Source organism: Tetrao urogallus (genome assembly GCF_951394365.1).
Source record: "Tetrao urogallus genome assembly, chromosome: 8".
NCBI classification, from domain to species: Eukaryota; Metazoa; Chordata; class Aves; order Galliformes; family Phasianidae; genus Tetrao; species Tetrao urogallus.
Genome location: NC_136821.1, coordinates 23,353,822 through 23,371,888, shown reverse-complemented (window position 1 = coordinate 23,371,888; position 18,067 = coordinate 23,353,822). Strand labels below are relative to the sequence as shown.

The 18,067-nt window shown below is 39.8% G+C and overlaps 1 protein-coding gene across 1 annotated transcript in view; it reads left to right on the top strand.

Annotated features, from left to right (window-relative positions):
• PIKFYVE (phosphoinositide kinase, FYVE-type zinc finger containing) overlaps positions 1–18,067 on the top strand; it is a gene marked incomplete at both ends in the record, with an annotated part of 57,937 nt that overhangs the window by 27,633 nt on the left and 12,237 nt on the right. Inside the window, 14 exons of the mRNA XM_079539263.1 lie at positions 1,798–1,927; positions 2,704–2,884; positions 4,163–4,237; positions 5,218–5,325; positions 8,136–8,276; positions 8,846–8,972; positions 9,578–10,764; positions 12,058–12,158; positions 13,270–13,341; positions 14,080–14,251; positions 15,517–15,695; positions 16,257–16,370; positions 17,294–17,402; positions 17,514–17,668. Of these exons, the coding sequence (XP_079395389.1) occupies positions 1,798–1,927; positions 2,704–2,884; positions 4,163–4,237; positions 5,218–5,325; positions 8,136–8,276; positions 8,846–8,972; positions 9,578–10,764; positions 12,058–12,158; positions 13,270–13,341; positions 14,080–14,251; positions 15,517–15,695; positions 16,257–16,370; positions 17,294–17,402; positions 17,514–17,668 (2,851 nt within the window). The remainder of the gene's footprint in view (positions 1–1,797; positions 1,928–2,703; positions 2,885–4,162; positions 4,238–5,217; positions 5,326–8,135; positions 8,277–8,845; positions 8,973–9,577; positions 10,765–12,057; positions 12,159–13,269; positions 13,342–14,079; positions 14,252–15,516; positions 15,696–16,256; positions 16,371–17,293; positions 17,403–17,513; positions 17,669–18,067) is intronic.

Below are 18,067 nucleotides of genomic sequence, written 5' to 3'. Positions count from 1 at the left end.
AGTCTCAGTGGCAGGTTTTATCACTTTTTGTTCATAATTTACTCGCCCACAATCTTGTATAACAGATGCCAGTTCTAACTTCCTTTGCAAGCAAATGGAGATGTAATACAATGAAATACACTCCTACAGAACAGTTCAAGGCTTAATCTCTTAAAACTTTCTGGGTTCCTCATCACCAATACTGCTACTTCTGTAATGAAAGACAATCAGCCACAGTTCTGAATTTTAAAACTGTGCCTTCCAATTTTGTAATCAGCCTTACTTGTGGGGTTTTTTTTTTTCCATTTGATGCTGTTGATTGTAGTGAGCTTGGAGAAGAAGAGGAAATAATTGGGGAAATCCTGGTGTCTGTGCATCCAGCGAAGTGAAGAGTTTGGCTGAAATCATGCTTAGTTTTTAACTGAACTTCTGCAGTAGAGGGGGGGAAGGGAAAATCCCTACTTAACTTCTGCTATTCTATGCAGATAATTTTGAGCACTGAGTGTCTAGAAGAAGTAAATTGCTATTTTTAAAGTGTCTTTTTCAGTTCTCTTCAGGTTATTGTAAGAGGCTTTTTGCATTCAGATAATGCAATTGTTTTTTGCTTGAACTCCAAAGGATTACATGCTTGCCAGTGAGAAGTTGTATACTACTGGCATGAATGATTTACAATATAGTTAGCCATTATATAAAATTGAGGAAGTTCTAATGTGGAATATTGTAATGCCTGTGTGAGAAGTAGCTTTGTAACTCTTTCAAAGCACAGAGAAATTTCCTGTAATCCTAGTAATGCAAAACAAATAGAGAACGGTTTTATGGATATGCTACACATTGCAGTGATTGAAAGTAGCAGTTGCTCCCTTCAAGCAGGAACTATTCTGCACAGCTGAAACTTGTTTACTGTTTCCAAAACCAGTAATGACTGCAGTTTTTACTGACATTTAGAGATGTTTAAATGTTTAAACTGACATTTAAAAAAAAAAAAAAAAAAAGCATGTCCAGTGGATGCAGCTTTACTTATCCTGTTTAACATAGTGGAGAGATAGCTGTGTATGTGATGGTTAGGTAAAAAGGGATGAGAAGAAGTGCTGAGACTTCTGAAAATCTTGTGCTGCTTTCTTTATGGGAAAACCTTAAGCTTGTGAGAGAAAATAGTTCTGTCGTGTTAAATACAATGACATAGGGTAGATGAACCAGCTTGCTAGCAGCTCACTCTGCACCTGAGTAGCAAAGTGGTGGTGTTTGATATCTGACTACAAGTCACATCAGGGTTTATTGGTAGCATAGTATTTTAAAATGTTTGGGAGACATGCTAAACAAGGCCTGTACCAAGATATTTTTGGAATTTGTACTGCAGCCGGAATGGTGTAACTTGATCTTTCTACTGCAGGTAGCTTGTATATGTCTTCAAAGCAGCAGCTATCTGCAGATCAAATTATTGTGCCTTTAATCAATATTCTAAATTTGAAAAGGCCTATGAATATGTAAAGTATTAAGAATTTACTTCTTATTTATAGGCAGAACTGCAGTGTAACTTTGCTTCTTTTTTTTTTTTTTTTTTTTTCTCTTGCAATAATTTTAATTCCAGGAGAGCAAACTGCTTATGCTGTACTAGCAGTATGAGAATTTCAGTAACTCACTTTTCCTTTGCACACTTATTATTGTTACACTTAATATTGTTTATAGCATGTTACCATGACTCCTAGCTCAAACTCTGGCTTTCATAAGCTTAGATTTATGTCCTGGTAAATTCTTTCCTTTTCAAAGTGGTCTTTCAGCTGTGACCTTATATTAACAAAGTTGGCTTGTCTCTTGCAGAGTCATTATTCAACAGGAGGGTGGAGGAGAAGTCCAAAGAACTCTTTTTCACACCGCTAGGCTGGCACCACAGCAATCTGGATCTGCTGAGAGAAGAGAATGGGGAGAAACAAGCCATGGAAAGGCTGCTGTAAGAAAAACCAAGAAAAAGAATTTTCATATCTTGAGTAACAGTTCTGGAAGCCCTCTTGTTCTGCTAGTTTTTAGTGGGGCTCTATCTTCTGTGGATATTTTTGCTCTTTTCTGTGGTTTTATGTAGGTTGCTCCAAAAGTAATGCCTCCTATTTATTTCTGTGGAAACTACAACGGATACAAAGAGAACGAAAATGTTAGAGCGATTTCTCAGCTACAAAGCACCACTTTTAAACATAGTTGCCATCAGTGGCCAATTAATGTCAATCGAGATGCCCTTCATTTTGTGGTGTGACAACTGGGTATGGCTATTTGGAACGCGGCTTGTCTTTCTCATAATTGATGCCACTCTTGAAATGCAGCACTCACCACCTCTTTGCACTCACATCCACTGTTTGATCTCCATAAACGCTCAGCAAGTGTCAGAATGACATTTTTTTTCCCCATGGAGGAATTCAATGACAGATCTTTGCTTCATACTTATTTCAGTGTGAGACACCATTTTCTCTGCTGCCATCTGTCTCATGGCAACAGAATGTCATGGAATATTGATGGGAAGGTTCAGTCTCTACTGCTCTGTGACCAACATCTGTTTGACATTGTGGGTCAACATAATAAAATAAGAGGCATTACTTTTGGAGCAGTGTGTGTCTGCTAAAGTGAAAGAGAAGATAGTTGACTGTAAAAATTTCTAAGATCCACATCTTCAGATGACTTCCTGTTTTGTAAATATTAAGTAATTAACTTTTGGAACATGACTTCTTTTGAACTCAGCTCTGCTAACCACAACCACATGATGGCACTGCTTCAGCAACTTCTGTACAATGAGTCGCTGTCACTGTCGTGGAGGGATATCATTGTACCTGTGGTCTGTCAGGTAGTTCAAACTGTAAGGCCTGATGTCAAGAACAGAGATGATGACATGGATATCCGCCAGTTTGTCCACATCAAAAAAGTAAGTTTTCCACACTGGATGTAGGGAAAGACAAAAGGTGAAGCTTCTGGCAGCACTCATTGTTTCAAGGGAAGGGTTGTCACCTCCACACTCAGCTTGTCCAGTGGTGTAATTGGTTCTTCTGGCCTTTGAATAGTGTGAAGTTCTAGGGAAATTTGTACAGAAAGAGTTATGCAAAAGGTGCTTTAATGCCCTGGAGCTGACCTGTTCTTTCAGGCTTTAGGCCGCAGAAATTAGCAAAGAATAGCACCTCTGTAATGACTTGCTTCCTTTCCTGGTTTCTACTTGGTTTGTACTGAGATTATAGAGGTATTTAGCACAGTATAAGTAGCTTGCAAAACTTTATGTGGCAATCTATTGCCCTGTGACTTCCCATTATGGAGGATTTAACTTGCTGGATGTGAAGTACAATGACTTTCTTCCCAGAGGAAAACTTGATTGGCAGGGAGGGTGCATCCAGTTTTACCAGGTGTCATTTACCATTTACCAGTGATGTCACTGTTGAACTGTAAGTCTGGAGTTGTGGCAGGTAGAGCTTTTTCTGAGAAGCTGATGTGAAACTAACCTCCAGGAAAGTAGTGTAACTTGAAGCTTATAGGCTCAGGCTTATTTTTGCATGGTAGAAGTTTGCCCTGGGAGGCCTCTTCTGTTTGGAAGCAAGATAAAATATGAGGAGAGCAATTCTGTAGCATCTCTTGAAGCAGAAACAACTGATGCTGCCTCTCTTGAAACCCAGTTTGAAAAAATCAAATGTTCAGAGATGAAAGCTCTCATAGGTGCTTCACATGCCACTAAATGAAACATCTTATTCAGGAACTTGTTTCGTGTTGTCTATTGCTCCTGTGGTTGGTTGTGACTGTTGGCACAATACTCATTTATGTCTGAGCAGTAGGTAGAGGTTTGTTCTTTTCTATCATCATTCTTGTTTGTGACTAGTGAAAATGGTTTGTACAGAGGCATGTGATCCCTGTGGCCTGTAGAACTTGAGTTTCCTCATTACTTTCCAGGGTATGTTTGATTTCATAAATAAGTGTATTTTAGGATGGGCCTGGATGTCCTGGAACTTAATACCTGTTTACATGCTTTTGTCCTTAGTTTCCACGATTCTGACAGAGTTTTGTGCCCAGCATGACAGTGTATGATCTTTAATCTGATAACTAAGGATGTAGACAAAGCTTGTATGCTAGCCACAATGGCTGTTCTTTTAGGTTTACAATGTCTAAAAATTATTGAAATGTTTAACAATATTAAAGTGTTCAACTTCATTTGCTCTGTTAGATCCCTGGTGGAAAGAAGTTTGATTCCATGGTGGTGAATGGATTTGTATGCACTAAGAATGTTGCACATAAGAAGGTAACTTGGTCAAGTGCTGGCAGTAGAATGTGCTGAAGGAAAGAAGTGTGCTGTGACTTTCTTTTGTATTATATGCTGCTCTCACCACTTTCTCCAGTTTGTTGAGCTCAGAAGCAAGGAAGCATTTCTTTTTAAAGCTATTTTCTTTCAGATAAGACATTAGTGGGAGAGGGAGAAAAATCTTCCCTCACGCATTTGTAGCAAAATACCCTTTCCATCCCTTTCACTCCAGAGCCGTCTAATGATAGTCTGGGGAAGAGGAGACTCGGGGAGACCTTACAGCTCTACAACTCCCTGAAAAGGAGGTTGTGGTGAGGTGGGGGTCAGCCTCTGCTCCCATATAACTAGCAATAGGACTAGAAGGAATGGCCTCAAGTTGTGTCGGGGAGGTTTGGGTTGGATATTAGCAAAAATTTCTTCCCCAGAAGAGAGGCACTGGAACAGGAGTCACTGTCCCTGGAGAGGTGTTCAAGAAGTGTTTAGATGTTGTTCTAAGGGACATGATTTAATGGGGAGGTGGTGTTGTTAGGTGTGCAGTTGGACTGGATGATCTTGGAGTTCTTTTCCTGCCTTGGTGATTCTATGGCTGCCCCAAGTTCTGGACAGAAAAAAAGACCTTTATGGTCCTGATCTATGTGACAGTACAGTTAAGTGAATCTTTAAACAAGGCTAGAGATAAAGATTGAAATGATCCACCTGGAGGCTCTAAAGTATATCGAGACTTAATATGTGTACATATATATACTTAGTGCTCTTGGAGGTGAGTGCAGAAACCTTTAGCATTGCAGTCTTGCTGGACAGTAGCTGTGAAATTCAAAAATCTGGGTGTAACATAAGAAATAGATGGTGTAGGAAATAACAAAGAAATTTTGCTTAAATCCAGTCATGGGTAGTCTGATGTAGCGTTTTTCCTTTCTGCCTATCTCTTTTTAAAAATTGTTTTTTTATTATTATTTTTTTTATTTTTTATTTTTTTTTAGATGAACTCTTGCATAAAAAATCCCAAAATTCTTCTGCTGAAGTGCTCAATAGAGTACCTTTATAGAGAAGAAACAAAATTTACCTGCATAGACCCTATAGTACTTCAGGTAAGAGTATGCTTTTATTGGTTAGAATTGCTCAGGGTCTAGTGATTCAAACAAAAGACAGTGATCAGTGCACACCTAGCTCTTCAGTGTGTAAGGTGCACTTGAGTTAGTGGAATTGCACAGGAAATAAAGAGATTTCCTTTTGTAGTAGCCAACAAGGAAAAGTTGTGCTAAATAGAGCATGAACTTCTAGTCTTCTGCTGAGATTCCAAGAGATTTATGAGAGGGCATCTGGAGTCGCACATATTGAGAGCAATTTTATGATCCTTACAATTAAATGTAGTAGTTCAGAAAACATTCCTCAATTTTAGTGATGCACTGCATAAGAACCATACAATTCAGCAGCTCAGTGCTAGACATTGTTTAGGTGTGCAGAGAGGTATTAAGTGAATATAGGCAAGATTTAGGTTGTACCTGTGTAACTTTTTTTGTCAGGCTTGAACAAATGGGACAACACCCAACCTAATGAATTTGATGAACTACAAAATGTCACTTTGGAGCTTGTGCTCAGTCCTTGTGAACAGGGAAGTGCCTTGGGTATGAAAACACTGAAATAGGTGGAGTTTTTGTTTAATATACTGCATGTCTGCCTGAGGATCAGTTTTCAGATCTTTTCCAGGATACTTGTAACACAGGCATTTTGTGCTTTACTGAGCTTGGGCCATAATGTTAGTAGTTAACTATTTCCTTCAATTGCATGCGATACCACTTCCATTTAGTGCTTAATGGTAGGCTTACAGGTGTGAAAGCTTTGGCAGTAAAATTTCTCAGCACAGTGAGCTGTTTTCCAGTAGAAATTTAAGCTGAGACCTGTCCTTGGAATGGGACAGAAGCATCTGCTATTCTTTATGACTACTGGTTGCTGTGATGTTTCAGTGCTTGCTTCAGAAGTTGATCGTAGGTATTTATCTGTGTTAAAGCTCTCTAGGGCTGAGAATACTTCAGAAATCCTAGGTCAGTTGAAGAAGTCAGTTTCTGTCAGTTGGCAAACTTTCTTGTGATGCGTTTTTTATGCCCACAACCTCTAAAACTTGGCTGATGTGAGCCACAATAACACACTTGAAAATATCTGGCTTCAGAAGCTGTACCTTCCCTTCAGCAGTGTAACTGATTAGTTCTGATGACTTTGCAGCCATATTTTCTTTTTGTGCATGGTAGTGAGGGGAGATAGTGAAATGAAGCCAGGTGATGGGCATGGCAGCAACAGCAGTTTTGCAGATTTAAGGACTGAGTCTCTCAGGGTCTTGAAGAGATGCAGCATTTGTATTCTGTGAGTGAATGGAAGCACCCCTGTGTGACACTGCTCAACATTTGCATTTACCTGAAGGTGGAGAACATAATATTGCAAATGACTTTTGTTTAAAATGCTCTATTACTAGCACCTGTTGAACATTTTCCATTGGGATTGTAAGGTATGTACAGATTTTTTTTTTTTTTTTTTTGTAGAATCATAGAATGGCTTGGGTTTGAAGGAGCCTTGAAGAATTCCACTGCCACTCCATCTAATTCCACTGCTCTGGACAGGGTTGCCAACCACTAAATTAGACTTTAAATCAGATTTTCCAGAGTCCTAGGCAACCTGACTTTGAACGCCTTCAGGAATGGGGCATCCACAAATTAAATTAATCTGGGTAGCAAGTGCCTCACCACACTGAGTAAAGAATTTCTGCCTAACATCTAACCTAAATCTTCTCTGTTTTAGTTTAAAGCCATTCTGCCACATTCCCACTTACTATCAGACCATGTAAGAAGTCAGTCCGTACCTACTGAAGCGTGTTCTTCTCTCTCATTTGTCAGAGGAGGTACACTCTCCTTTTCCTGTCTCTTCTGACCATTGTACTTGTACAATCCTTAAAGTTATTTTTCACATCCCTTGTCAAATTCATTTCTTCATACCTTGGTCTTCTTGATCCCATTGCTGCAAATCCAGATGGCATCCCTGTGCTCTTCCCATGTCACGTGTACAGGCAGTAGAATAAGGGATGCTGTCCCTCTTTTTCCTCAGTTTGACCAGCAGGTCCTTGCTCAGCTGTGCCAGAGCAGCTGTGCCTTCTCTACTTGATTTCTTGTACCAGAGAATGAGAAGCTCTTGTGCTCTCAGAATGGCATCCTTTAGAAGCTGCCACCTCTGCTCCACTCCTTTGTCCCTAAGGAGAACTTCCCAGGGGATCACATCCAGTAGTTCCTTGAACAGCTGGAAGTTAGTTCTCCTGAAGTTCATGATCCTGATTTTGCTTTTTTTGCTAGGCCCTTGTTCCTTCAGATCCCAAGCCTAACCAGGGCGTGATCGCTACAGGGTGCTTCCAGTCTTAACCCCTTTAATGAGTTTATCTGCACTGATGACCACCAGATCCAGTAACACTTCTCTGGTGAATTTGTCTAATACCTGTACAAATAAGTTAGCTTTATTTAAGATATTTGAGTTTCATATGGCAGAAGGAAGAACTGTTTTGTAGAGAGTGACCTACTTTATCAAGAGCGGAGCTGCTGACTCTGGACTGTGTTTACAGAGGTGGTTTCTGCTGTGTGATGTGTCTGTGCATATGTACAAATGTTTGGATTCTGCAGGTCTCTTATTTCAGATAGTCATGTATGATTAGGGCACAATGATACACTGAATGGGTGTGCTTAGGAGGTGAGGAAATGTGCACAATGGAAAAAAAATAAATATCTGGTTTCCCTGTTTCATACGAGTGGTCAGTATATAAATGAGAAAGTAGTGTTAAGTATTTAGTGGGTTTTTTTTTTTTTTTTTTTTCCCCCAGACAAGTTTGCTCTAGTTAACTCCTATGTGGTGTTTATGTCTGCAGGAGAGGGAGTTCCTGAAGAACTATGTGCAACGGATAGTTGATGTGAGGCCTAATTTGGTCCTTGTTGAAAAGACTGTGTCTCGAATCGCCCAGGACATGCTGCTAGAGCATGGTATCACCTTAGTCATCAATGTCAAGCCGGTGAGTGTTTCATGTCAGAGTCTACCTCACAGTGGAACTCTTAACTTCTCCTTGTAGCAGGCTCCTTGAAGAAAGCACAGAAAAATCATTTATTTTCTCTCCTAAACAAACCATGGCTTTTCTTTTAATGGCAATTCAATTCCAAGACATAACAGGTAAACCTAAAATGTAACTTTTCCTCCTGCTCTCTGCTGTGCCCTTGCTGGCAGGTCTTTATGCTGAATTGATTCGAGTTAATTCTGACTCCTATTTGTCACGCATGCTCAGTGGTCCCCTGCAATTCGCAAAAGGCCCTCTGTTGCTGTGGGGCAGGGTGAGCCAAGCAGAGTTTGTTGTCCTGACAGACAGCCCTACACTGACCGCACTGTATCTCCTGGAACTTCCTTCACTTGAATGGGTTCAGTTGTCTTCATGAAAGGGCTTGACTTTCTCTCTCATCAGTAATATTTTGTCAGAACTCTCTTAAAGTTTTATTTGGGGATGGAGAGTGATTGGATGACTAGATTTAACTCAGAACTTAAAAAATAAGAGGTAACTGTAGATTCTTACTGTTCTTCTCATTTTCACAGCAAGTTTTAGACCGTGTAAGTCGAATGACTCAGGGAGACTTGGTGATGTCAATGGATCAACTGCTGACCAAACCACGTTTGGGAACCTGTCATAAATTTTACATGCAGGTGTTTCAATTGCCCTATGGTAAGTAAAGCTTGTTGTATCCTGCTTTGTGTGCCTGAGACGCTGTGTTTTGTTCTTCTTAACAAGATCTGAACAATCATGTGCTTTGTGTGATCAAGTATTATTCTTCCTATTAATTTCTTTTCTTTTGCTACAACCAGGAATAAAAGTGTTATTAATAATATTAATAAATATAAATAACATTAACAAAAGTGTGGATGAAAAAACATGATCAAGAAGTGCAAGGTCTCTCTATCTTACTAAGATGAGAGATGTTAGTTTTTGATTAGGTTGGATTGTTTCTTCTAAATTGATTTTTTTTTTTTTTTTTTTTTTTTTTTTCTCCTCCTTCCATTGCCCTGGAGTCCACTGTCCAACTTCTTATTTAAAATAGGAAGGGTTAACTTTAGTGCTAGATAAGATTTCCCAGGGTCTTCTCAGCAAAGTGTTGAAAATAGTGCAGAATAGAGATTTCATGATCGGTCTGTGCACCTGTTCAGCAGCTTAGCCATCCTCACTGTAAGTAATATTTTCACAAAACAAGATTGACTGTAGTTGTTATCCTAATGCTTGTATTTTGCTTTTCTGTTTTTTTTTTTTTTTGTTGTTGTTGTTGTTTTGTTTAGATCAAACAAAAACTCTAATGTTCTTTGAAGGGTGTCCTCAGCACCTGGGTTGCACTATCAAGTTGTGTGGTGCTGCAGAGTATGAACTGGCCCGTGTGAAGGAGATCTTGATCTTTATGATCTGTGTGGCTTATCATTCCCAGCTGGAAATCTCTTTCCTTATGGATGAGTTTGCCATGCCCCCTACTCTCACCAAAAACACTTCCTTTCACTCCCTTATTGAGGAAGCAGGAGATGAAAATGAACAACAGGACCTGTTCAATGGTGAGGATTTCAGCACGACGATCAGAGACATTGAACCCTCAGCTGAAAAGCTTCCTGTGATCTCTGAATCAGTGTCATCTGATGAGGTCACCCTGCTTGAACAAAGAGGTTTATTTGAGAGAGGTGACCAAGAAAACAGTCAGCTGGAAACAGTGCCCTCAAAACAGCAAGAGCACCACAAAATGGAGTCGTCGTTTCCAGTGTTTCACTCTGTACCTCCGGTAGTGCCTGAAACATCTCTGCTCCCCCTCCATGGCATGGACCAACACTTGGTGACTCTGGACAGCCAGCCACTAGAGCCTATTCAACAGGCAGATGATCTGCAGGAATCCAAGAATCAGATGAGAGTCTTCAGAGACCCTCTCCAGGATGATACTGGTTTATATGTTACAGAAGAGGTAACGTCTTCTGAGGATCGTCTCAAGACGTACTCCGCAGCATTTAAGCAAGAGCTGAAAGATGTTATTCTCTCAATTTCTCCTGTAATGGTGTTCCGTGAACCATTTCTACTGACTGAAAAAGGCATGAGATGCCCTGCTCGAGAATACTTCCCTGAGCAGGTTTATTGGTCTCCTCTCCTTAACAAGGAGTACAAGGAGTTGGAGAGTAGAAGGAAGAGACAGTTATTGCGGGATCTCTCTGGACTACAAGGGATGAATGGGAGTGTCCAAGCCAAGGCTATCCAAATTTTACCTTCCCATGAGCTGGTCAGTACTAGAATAGCAGAGCATCTAGGTGATAGCCAGAGTTTAGCCAGAATGCTGGCTGACTATCGTGCAAGGGGAGGGAGGATACTACAGAGAAGCACAGATCCCTTTGCCCAAATTAAGGATGTATCCAGTGTCCCTGCTGGAAGAACCGGATGCAAAATTGAAGAGGATGAGAAAGGACTGGCTCAAAATGAATCCTCCTGGTCTCATAAGGTAAGATCTATGCTATGCAAAACACAGTTACATCTGTTTCCCCTGGTAATACAGAACATGTAGTCTTTTATGCCAAATGTTGAACCAGAGGCTTTTTTTGACTAAAGTCAAAGCCATTTTAGATTGCAGTGCTCTGGGCACTTAAGCTAACATAACCAAGGACTAGGTGAATATGAGAGAAACTGAATGGGGAACTGACTGCAAAATTTCCCTGAGAAGGGAAAAGCTTGTGAGACTCAGTTTAGTATTGACTATTCAGCTCAGCTGCATATGACTGATTCCAGAGAATGTGGAGGGGGCAGAAACTTCTTTTTTTCTGAAGCAGCTTTTCTGTGCCTGTACTGATTTCTAAAGGTGTAAGAGGGCTTAATGCCATGGAAGCAATAGTAGAGTGCAATTACATTCAAATATTTGTAAAGTATTGGGAGATTTGGAGAAATATGATAGTGTCTTAATGGAGGGAGTGGTGTCTTGTCAGAAATTCCCAAGTAAGACAGTGTACTTGAAACCAAAAATATTTAAAGACAGGGGAAACTGTTATGACAGCTGCTGATTTGTATCTGTGGTCTTGGGACTTTCTTGCACTGGGAACTATACACAAAAAGATGTCTATGACAAGAGTAGCAGAACTGGTTTCTTGTAATAGCAATAGGTTTGGGTCCTGAGCCACTATTAGCCCCTAAGTTCATGAGCAGAAGTCATATTTTAATGGATGCTTAAATATACACCTGTGTAGCTTCACAGGCAGTAGTCTTACAGGCTGTAGGAGTAGCCATTACTCTACTTGTCTGTGCTGTTTTAAATTTACTTCGTGATCAAAGAAAATATTTGGTGACTTCATAGCTCTGTAAGGTGTGGAAAGGGAGATGGTTCCATTCTGGCAGCAAAGTGGTAAATCCCTTCACAGAGAAGAACAGAAAATTGGAAGCCTTTCTGTAGCTGCAGTAAGTGATTAACATATAATGGCAAAGATTTGCCTTCAAGTTGTGCTAAAGCGTACAGTGTTTTGAAGATGCTGCACATCTGTCTTGGGGCTTTGATTGTTTCCTGTTTTTGTCCGTTTAGCTTCTTTTCCACAGTAACATATACGCATACACTGTTTTTATTACACATACTAGCTATGTTCTTCTAAAAATGGCCAGTTAATACTTTTGTCTGATAATGTAAAGTGAATCCGTGGAAAAGGAATAAGCAGGAATTTGTCCTTAAATCTATCAGAATATAATTCTGTCATTGGTTGTGTGTGGATGGAGATGTCTGTAACCAATGAGTGAGTTGTTTTCTCTCAACCAGGTGGATTGCTTGAGTCCAGTAAACCATCAGAGGCTCTGTGTTCTCTTCAGTAGCTCTTCTGCACAGTCCAGCAATGCTCCAAGTGCCTGTGTCAGCCCCTGGTAGGAAAATTACTCTTCTGTAGCTTGTGTAGTTGCTGTCTTCTTTCCAAAGACAAGGTCAGTCCTTGCATCTTAACATATTTCACTGAGGACTCCTTTGTAGGTTTTAATCATTCTCTAATGGGAACTGTTGCCAAAATTTCCTCTTGCCTGATCAGGTGGATCCAGAGCTGCATCTCACAGCCTTTCTAATCTCAGGCCCGAAGGAGAAGGCCCAACATTGAAACAGAATGCTTTAGTTCTTTGGCCTCTTTGACTGCAGAGATCTGTATATGTAGGGAGGGCACTTCTTTAGGCTGCTCTGTGAGGAAGAGTTAGTGTATATAAATAACGTCCAAGCTTAAAGATAATAATCTCAGAATACTTATGGGTTGTATTACTGAGAGTGGGATTTGAAAATACTGCTGTCTTGCTTATAAAGTCAACAATGTTAAGACTTTCATCTACATTTTTAGCTAAGAGGGCTGTGACTTGTTGACTGTGCAGAACTTACGATGTGCTTTCATTGCTACTCCTTGACAAGTCTTCATGTTTCATTGTCTAAACCAAGTGAAATTTTATAGATGCCTTTCTTGAAAAAGAAGGTCTCAAGTTCCTATAAAAGCTGAGGAACGAACCAATGAAGGTGATAAGCTCACTTAAAAGCAGCAATAAAATGATGTAATTATATTAGACAGAAATATATGAATTGGCACTTCAGTTGATATTTATGTTAAGTGTCTTGGTCACTTCAGATTCTGAGAAATAAAATGCTGCTGTTAAATTTTATTCAAGTACTTTCAGGCTTTTTTCACCTTCTAGATGTGCTGTTTTTGTAACTGTTCGGATGTTAATGTTCTGTGCCTAGGTGTTCTTGAAAATATTCTTCAAAAGTACAGTTGAATTGTATCCCACTTTTAAATAGAAGTTTAAAGTTGTTCCTTGTATCTCATTAGTGAACTTGTCAGCAAGAACTTGGGAATAGTAAAGGCTTGTAGTGGGGAAGCCTGTGAGTGTATACAGGGCTGAAAATAGCCAAGCAAAAGGTGCAGATCTGTGCACCTGCAGGCCATTGCACAATTAGCAGTGGCAGAATTCTTCCTCTAAAGCTTCTCTTCCTTCTCTGCTTTAGGATTGTGACCATGGAATTCTACGGAAAAAATGATCTGACTCTAGGGATTTTTCTGGAGCGCTACTGTTTTAGGTGAATTAATTGTATATCTCATTCTAAACCAAATAGAGTGTCCCATGTTAAGTGAGTCACGCTGTCTTCATAGTTCCAGTATTTTTTTTATATGAACAAGGAAGTTGTTTTTTTTTATTTCAACTCTTACTGTGTTTGAGAAATTTCCTATTTGATTCTGGTACCTGAGGAATTCTGCATTGATTTTTCTGATACCAGTTTCTGTGGTGACTTGAGAGATGACCATTCAAAGAAAGATCATGGATTTTTCTGATCAAAGAGGTTATATGGCACTATTTTGCATTCCTCTTCCTTCAGGATCTGAAGCTTTAAGATTTTGAGGGCTCCTTGGCATATTTTTGCCCCCCATAGCCTTTCCTCTGGTACATTGCCGAAATGCTCTTCTAATTTGGTATCAAGCACTTCCAGTGTGTGTGTAATATGTTGGTAGAAACAGATTCAGTAATAGAAACAGTAAAAAATAATAAGAAAAAAAAAAAGACTGTGATAGCTACCAGTATCCAGTTACTATGTTGTGACCAATACAGATATTGCTGGCAGGGGAGACTTCCTGCATGCTGTTCCTAAATGAGAACAGTAAGCTGTGCAGCAACAGCTTTCGTTAACAGCTTAGGAAACTTTTTATAGAAAAGATTAATAGTACTGTGACATTAAAAGCCATACTAGATGAGTTGAACCAACTCTTCAGCAGTGTGTTGCATACGATCCTTCATAGGTGTTTCCATTTTTCTCTGTAAGGCCTTCATACCAGTGCCCCAGCATGTTCTGTGAAACGCCAATGGTGCATCACATTCGTCGCTTTGTGCATGGGCAAGGATGCGTGCAAATTGTGTTAAAGGAGCTGGACTCCCCAGTCCCTGGGTACCAGCACACAATTCTTACTTATTCCTGGTGTAGGCTGTGCAAACAGGTAAGGATGAGAACTTAAGAATCAGTTGGGTGTGTATGGAAAGATGGGATTGTACAAAAGCTGTTACAAAAGCTGGTGCCAAGTGGTCCCGTGTGTCTACAAATTCCTCCTGTAGAATTAGAAACATTGAGGATAAAATGTAGTATGATGGAGGTGTATTGCAAAGTATCAGTCCTGAAAGGATAGGCTTAAGTGAAATTGATATATTGTTGGTAACAAGTTTCTGACATAGGAAAAACTAGGGCTGTCCTTTCAGAGGTGAAGAGCATTGTCCCTTCCATGTTAATCTGTACAAGCATCAGAAGAATGTGTGTGCGGGAAAGGGTAGATGTTGAGACCTCCTGGCTTAGTAATTGGCTAAACCCACTTGGTATTCTTTGATCTGCTTTAAACTGAACAGTCTGCATTGAGTCAGTGTGATGTCTAGACTTCCTTTAGTAGACATTAGATAGTAAATGAAATCTTTATTAGAAAGATGAAAAACCACAACATAATAAGACTGTGTATTATCTGAAACTTGTTCTTTAATTAAACTAAGAAAAACATTACCAGCTGGATATTCTTCTCTAGCCAACCTTTCTGTAAATCTTAGGATCCTTCTAAGAGAGATGAGTATAAAAAGATTCATGCAGTGCCTCAAACTCAAAACATCTTAATTATCTGTGCTAATGACTCAGTTCACCTACTTAATAGTGGCTTAAACATAGGTGTTGGACTTAAAGGTATCTAAAAGAAGTTAATGTAGTTGCTGAAGGCAAGCCCTACAATCCTTATGTATACGCTGCCCTACGCTGCTTGTGTATATTCTGTAACCTTTTATTACTGTGTGCTCGTGTAAACATTAAGTTTGTACCTATTAAGTGTAAATGGCTGCTTCAAGCTTGGAAGCACTGCTGAGGCTGAAATACACCGCAGAGTATTTGTAGATGAAGAATCACTAGGGAAAAAGTATGTGATGAAAACACTGCTACTGACTGGTCTGCTGGAAATTCTCTGTATACAAGAATAGCATGCCAGATAGAATGATATGTTTGTGCTCCCCCAGCTTAGTGGCTGTTAATATCAACTGGCATTTATTGTTTATCCAGTTTATTGTATCCATCTGTGCATTGTTTAGCTCTGTATAAACAATTTTTTAGTTGTTTTGGTATCTTTTGGGGTTATGACTGCTTCTGGTACTAATAATTATTAGATTAGAGTCTAGATTAGCCTGTCTTATTTTCTGATTGAAGAGTGAAATTAAGACACTTTGCTTTCATTTTCAGGTGACACCAGTTGTTCCTCTTTCTAGTGATTCTTGGTCTATGTCTTTTGCAAAATACCTTGAGCTGAGATTCTATGGGCACCAGTACACACGAAGGGCCAATGCAGAGCCTTGTGGTCATTCCATTCACCATGACTATCACCAGTATTTTTCTTACAATCAGATGGTGGCATCTTTCAGGTGAGGTCCTCTGGTTATTAATAAATGAATTTGTTCTCTAGTACTGTGTGAAGCATGTGTCTCTGACTAAAATTCCTTGAGTCTGCCCCTCACAGGGTAAAGCAAGGGATAGCATGACACAGATTGTGTGCTGGAATGCAGAGTGTATTGTAGCTGCCATCACTGTGGTGGATGAGGCAGACAATATAAGAATAGCCATAGAATCATAGAATTGTTGATAAAAATACTGAAGAGCGCCTGTCCCAAGACAGACTCATGGTGGACACCACTTATGACTGGCTTCCTCCTGGACATAGAGCCACTGACGACAACCTTGTGGCTATGACCATCCAACCAATTATTTATCCACCTAATAGTCTAGCCTTCAAATCCATCTCTCCTATTTAGAAATAGCCATGTGACGTGGGGCTGTGAATTGTTCCAGTAGATGATGCTGAAGGGAAACACTTCTGCTTTGCATAATCTAGAATACTTTCAGAAATCTATTCTGAAGCTGAAAGAAGTTGTGCATATACCTCCATATGAGGAAAATTATTAAAAGTTGTCACATTCTCTTCTCAGCTACTCTCCAATCCGTCTACTTGAAGTATGTGTCCCACTACCCAAGATCTATATCAAACGGCAGGCTCCGCTGAAAGTTACGATTTTGCAGGACCTTAAGGACTTCTCTCAAAAGTAAGCTTTGATTTGAACTTATTTGTATTTTGGACTTCATAGCAAAACACAGAAATATATGTGCTGACATAAGTAATACACTTGCTAAATATTCGTAATTAAAAATAAATGCATTTAAAATCATTACTTTTCTGGTTGGATGTATTTGTAAGGGAGAGTAGCACTGGAGTGTTCTTTCCTATCTTTACCAAATTCCATCAATACCAATTCTTATCTTTTTGTCTGTTGCAGTTTAGCTTAAGAATCTTGTCTTCTACTCGCTGTGTTTATTGTAATCTCTGACTGCTGCATTGTTATGAGTGATCTAGCATGTTTCCATACTAATAGACAGTCTAGAATGCTTTTGTAGTCTGAGTCGAACTGCTGTATGCGTAGACACCTTCTAAATGTAGGAACAAAAGTGTGGAAGACAGGCATGGTGGAAGAAGCTATCTTAATTCTAACCTGACTGCTGTTTGACCTGATGGCACCTTTCCTGTTTGGCTGACTTCTCCATGACTGCCTGACTTCAGAAATTGTCTAGTTTTGTTGAGAATGAAAATGTTTTATTCTCTCTCATCCCTGCCGGTGGTGTTGGTTTAGCTTGCAGTCTGACAGTATCCCCGGGCACCAGTAGCACAACAGCTCTGCTCTGCTAGTAATGCAGTTGTGACCTTTCAGTTGCTCTCCGAAAACTTCTGCTGCTAGGAATAAGCTGTGGTGAAGGATGTTATGGTGTGTAGTTTAGAGATTTCTACAGCATGGATGGATTTTTTTCCAAAAGTCATGGTGAATTCAGTGGGACATCCTACTGTCCAGAAGGCTGTCATATATCATCTTTTGTATTCTGAAACTCTAACTGTAAGCACGTTCAGATTTCTATTAAAGAATGTTGAAGTTGTTTCAAGTAATCACAGCTTAACTCTTTGTATTCCTGTTCTCAGGGTGTCACAAGTGTACCTTGCTGTTGATGATCGCCTTGCTTCTCTGAAAACTGACACTTTCAGCAAAACAAGGGAAGAGAAAATGGAAGATCTGTTTGCACAAAAGGAGGTAATGGATTACCTCTGTATTTACAGAACATAGGCTTTAAAGGTGTGGAGAAGCCAGTTGGATCGAGCGTTATGCCGTGTGACAGAATGCTGACAGTTTTTGTTTTGGCAGATGGAAGAGGGGGAATTTCGAAACTGGACTGAGAAAATTCAGGCAAGGCTTCTTTCATCATCACTGGACACACCTCAACAGCTTCAATCTATTTTTGAGTCTCTGATTGCTAAAAAGCAAGGACTCTGTGAAATGCTGCAAGCCTGGAATAGTAGGTAAGAGAAGAGATGCTGTAATGGTAACATCAGTACTCTGCTGATACTGTAAGGGAAGAAGTTCTATGCTTTTTCTCCCTCTAGTGCAATTGCTATACATATACGTAGTGCTGAATACCCTTTAATGGCTGGTTGACTGGAACAGAAAATTGTTTAAGGCTGTGTGATGTTGTAGAGCACAACTTTTATCTGAGGCGGGAAAGTGTCATTTGAACCAAGGTGGAAGATGGAAGCATGTAAAAGCAAGTGAGTGAAATGGTCTCAGGTGGGCACATGCCAAATGAAATGCTTAAGGTGACTTATTTTTCTGTTATTTTGAAGACTTTGCACTCATACTGTAGAGTAGCTGGGATGTGGTGTTTGCAGTGTCTGTTGTTGCTGTAGTGCTAATCAAGGCAT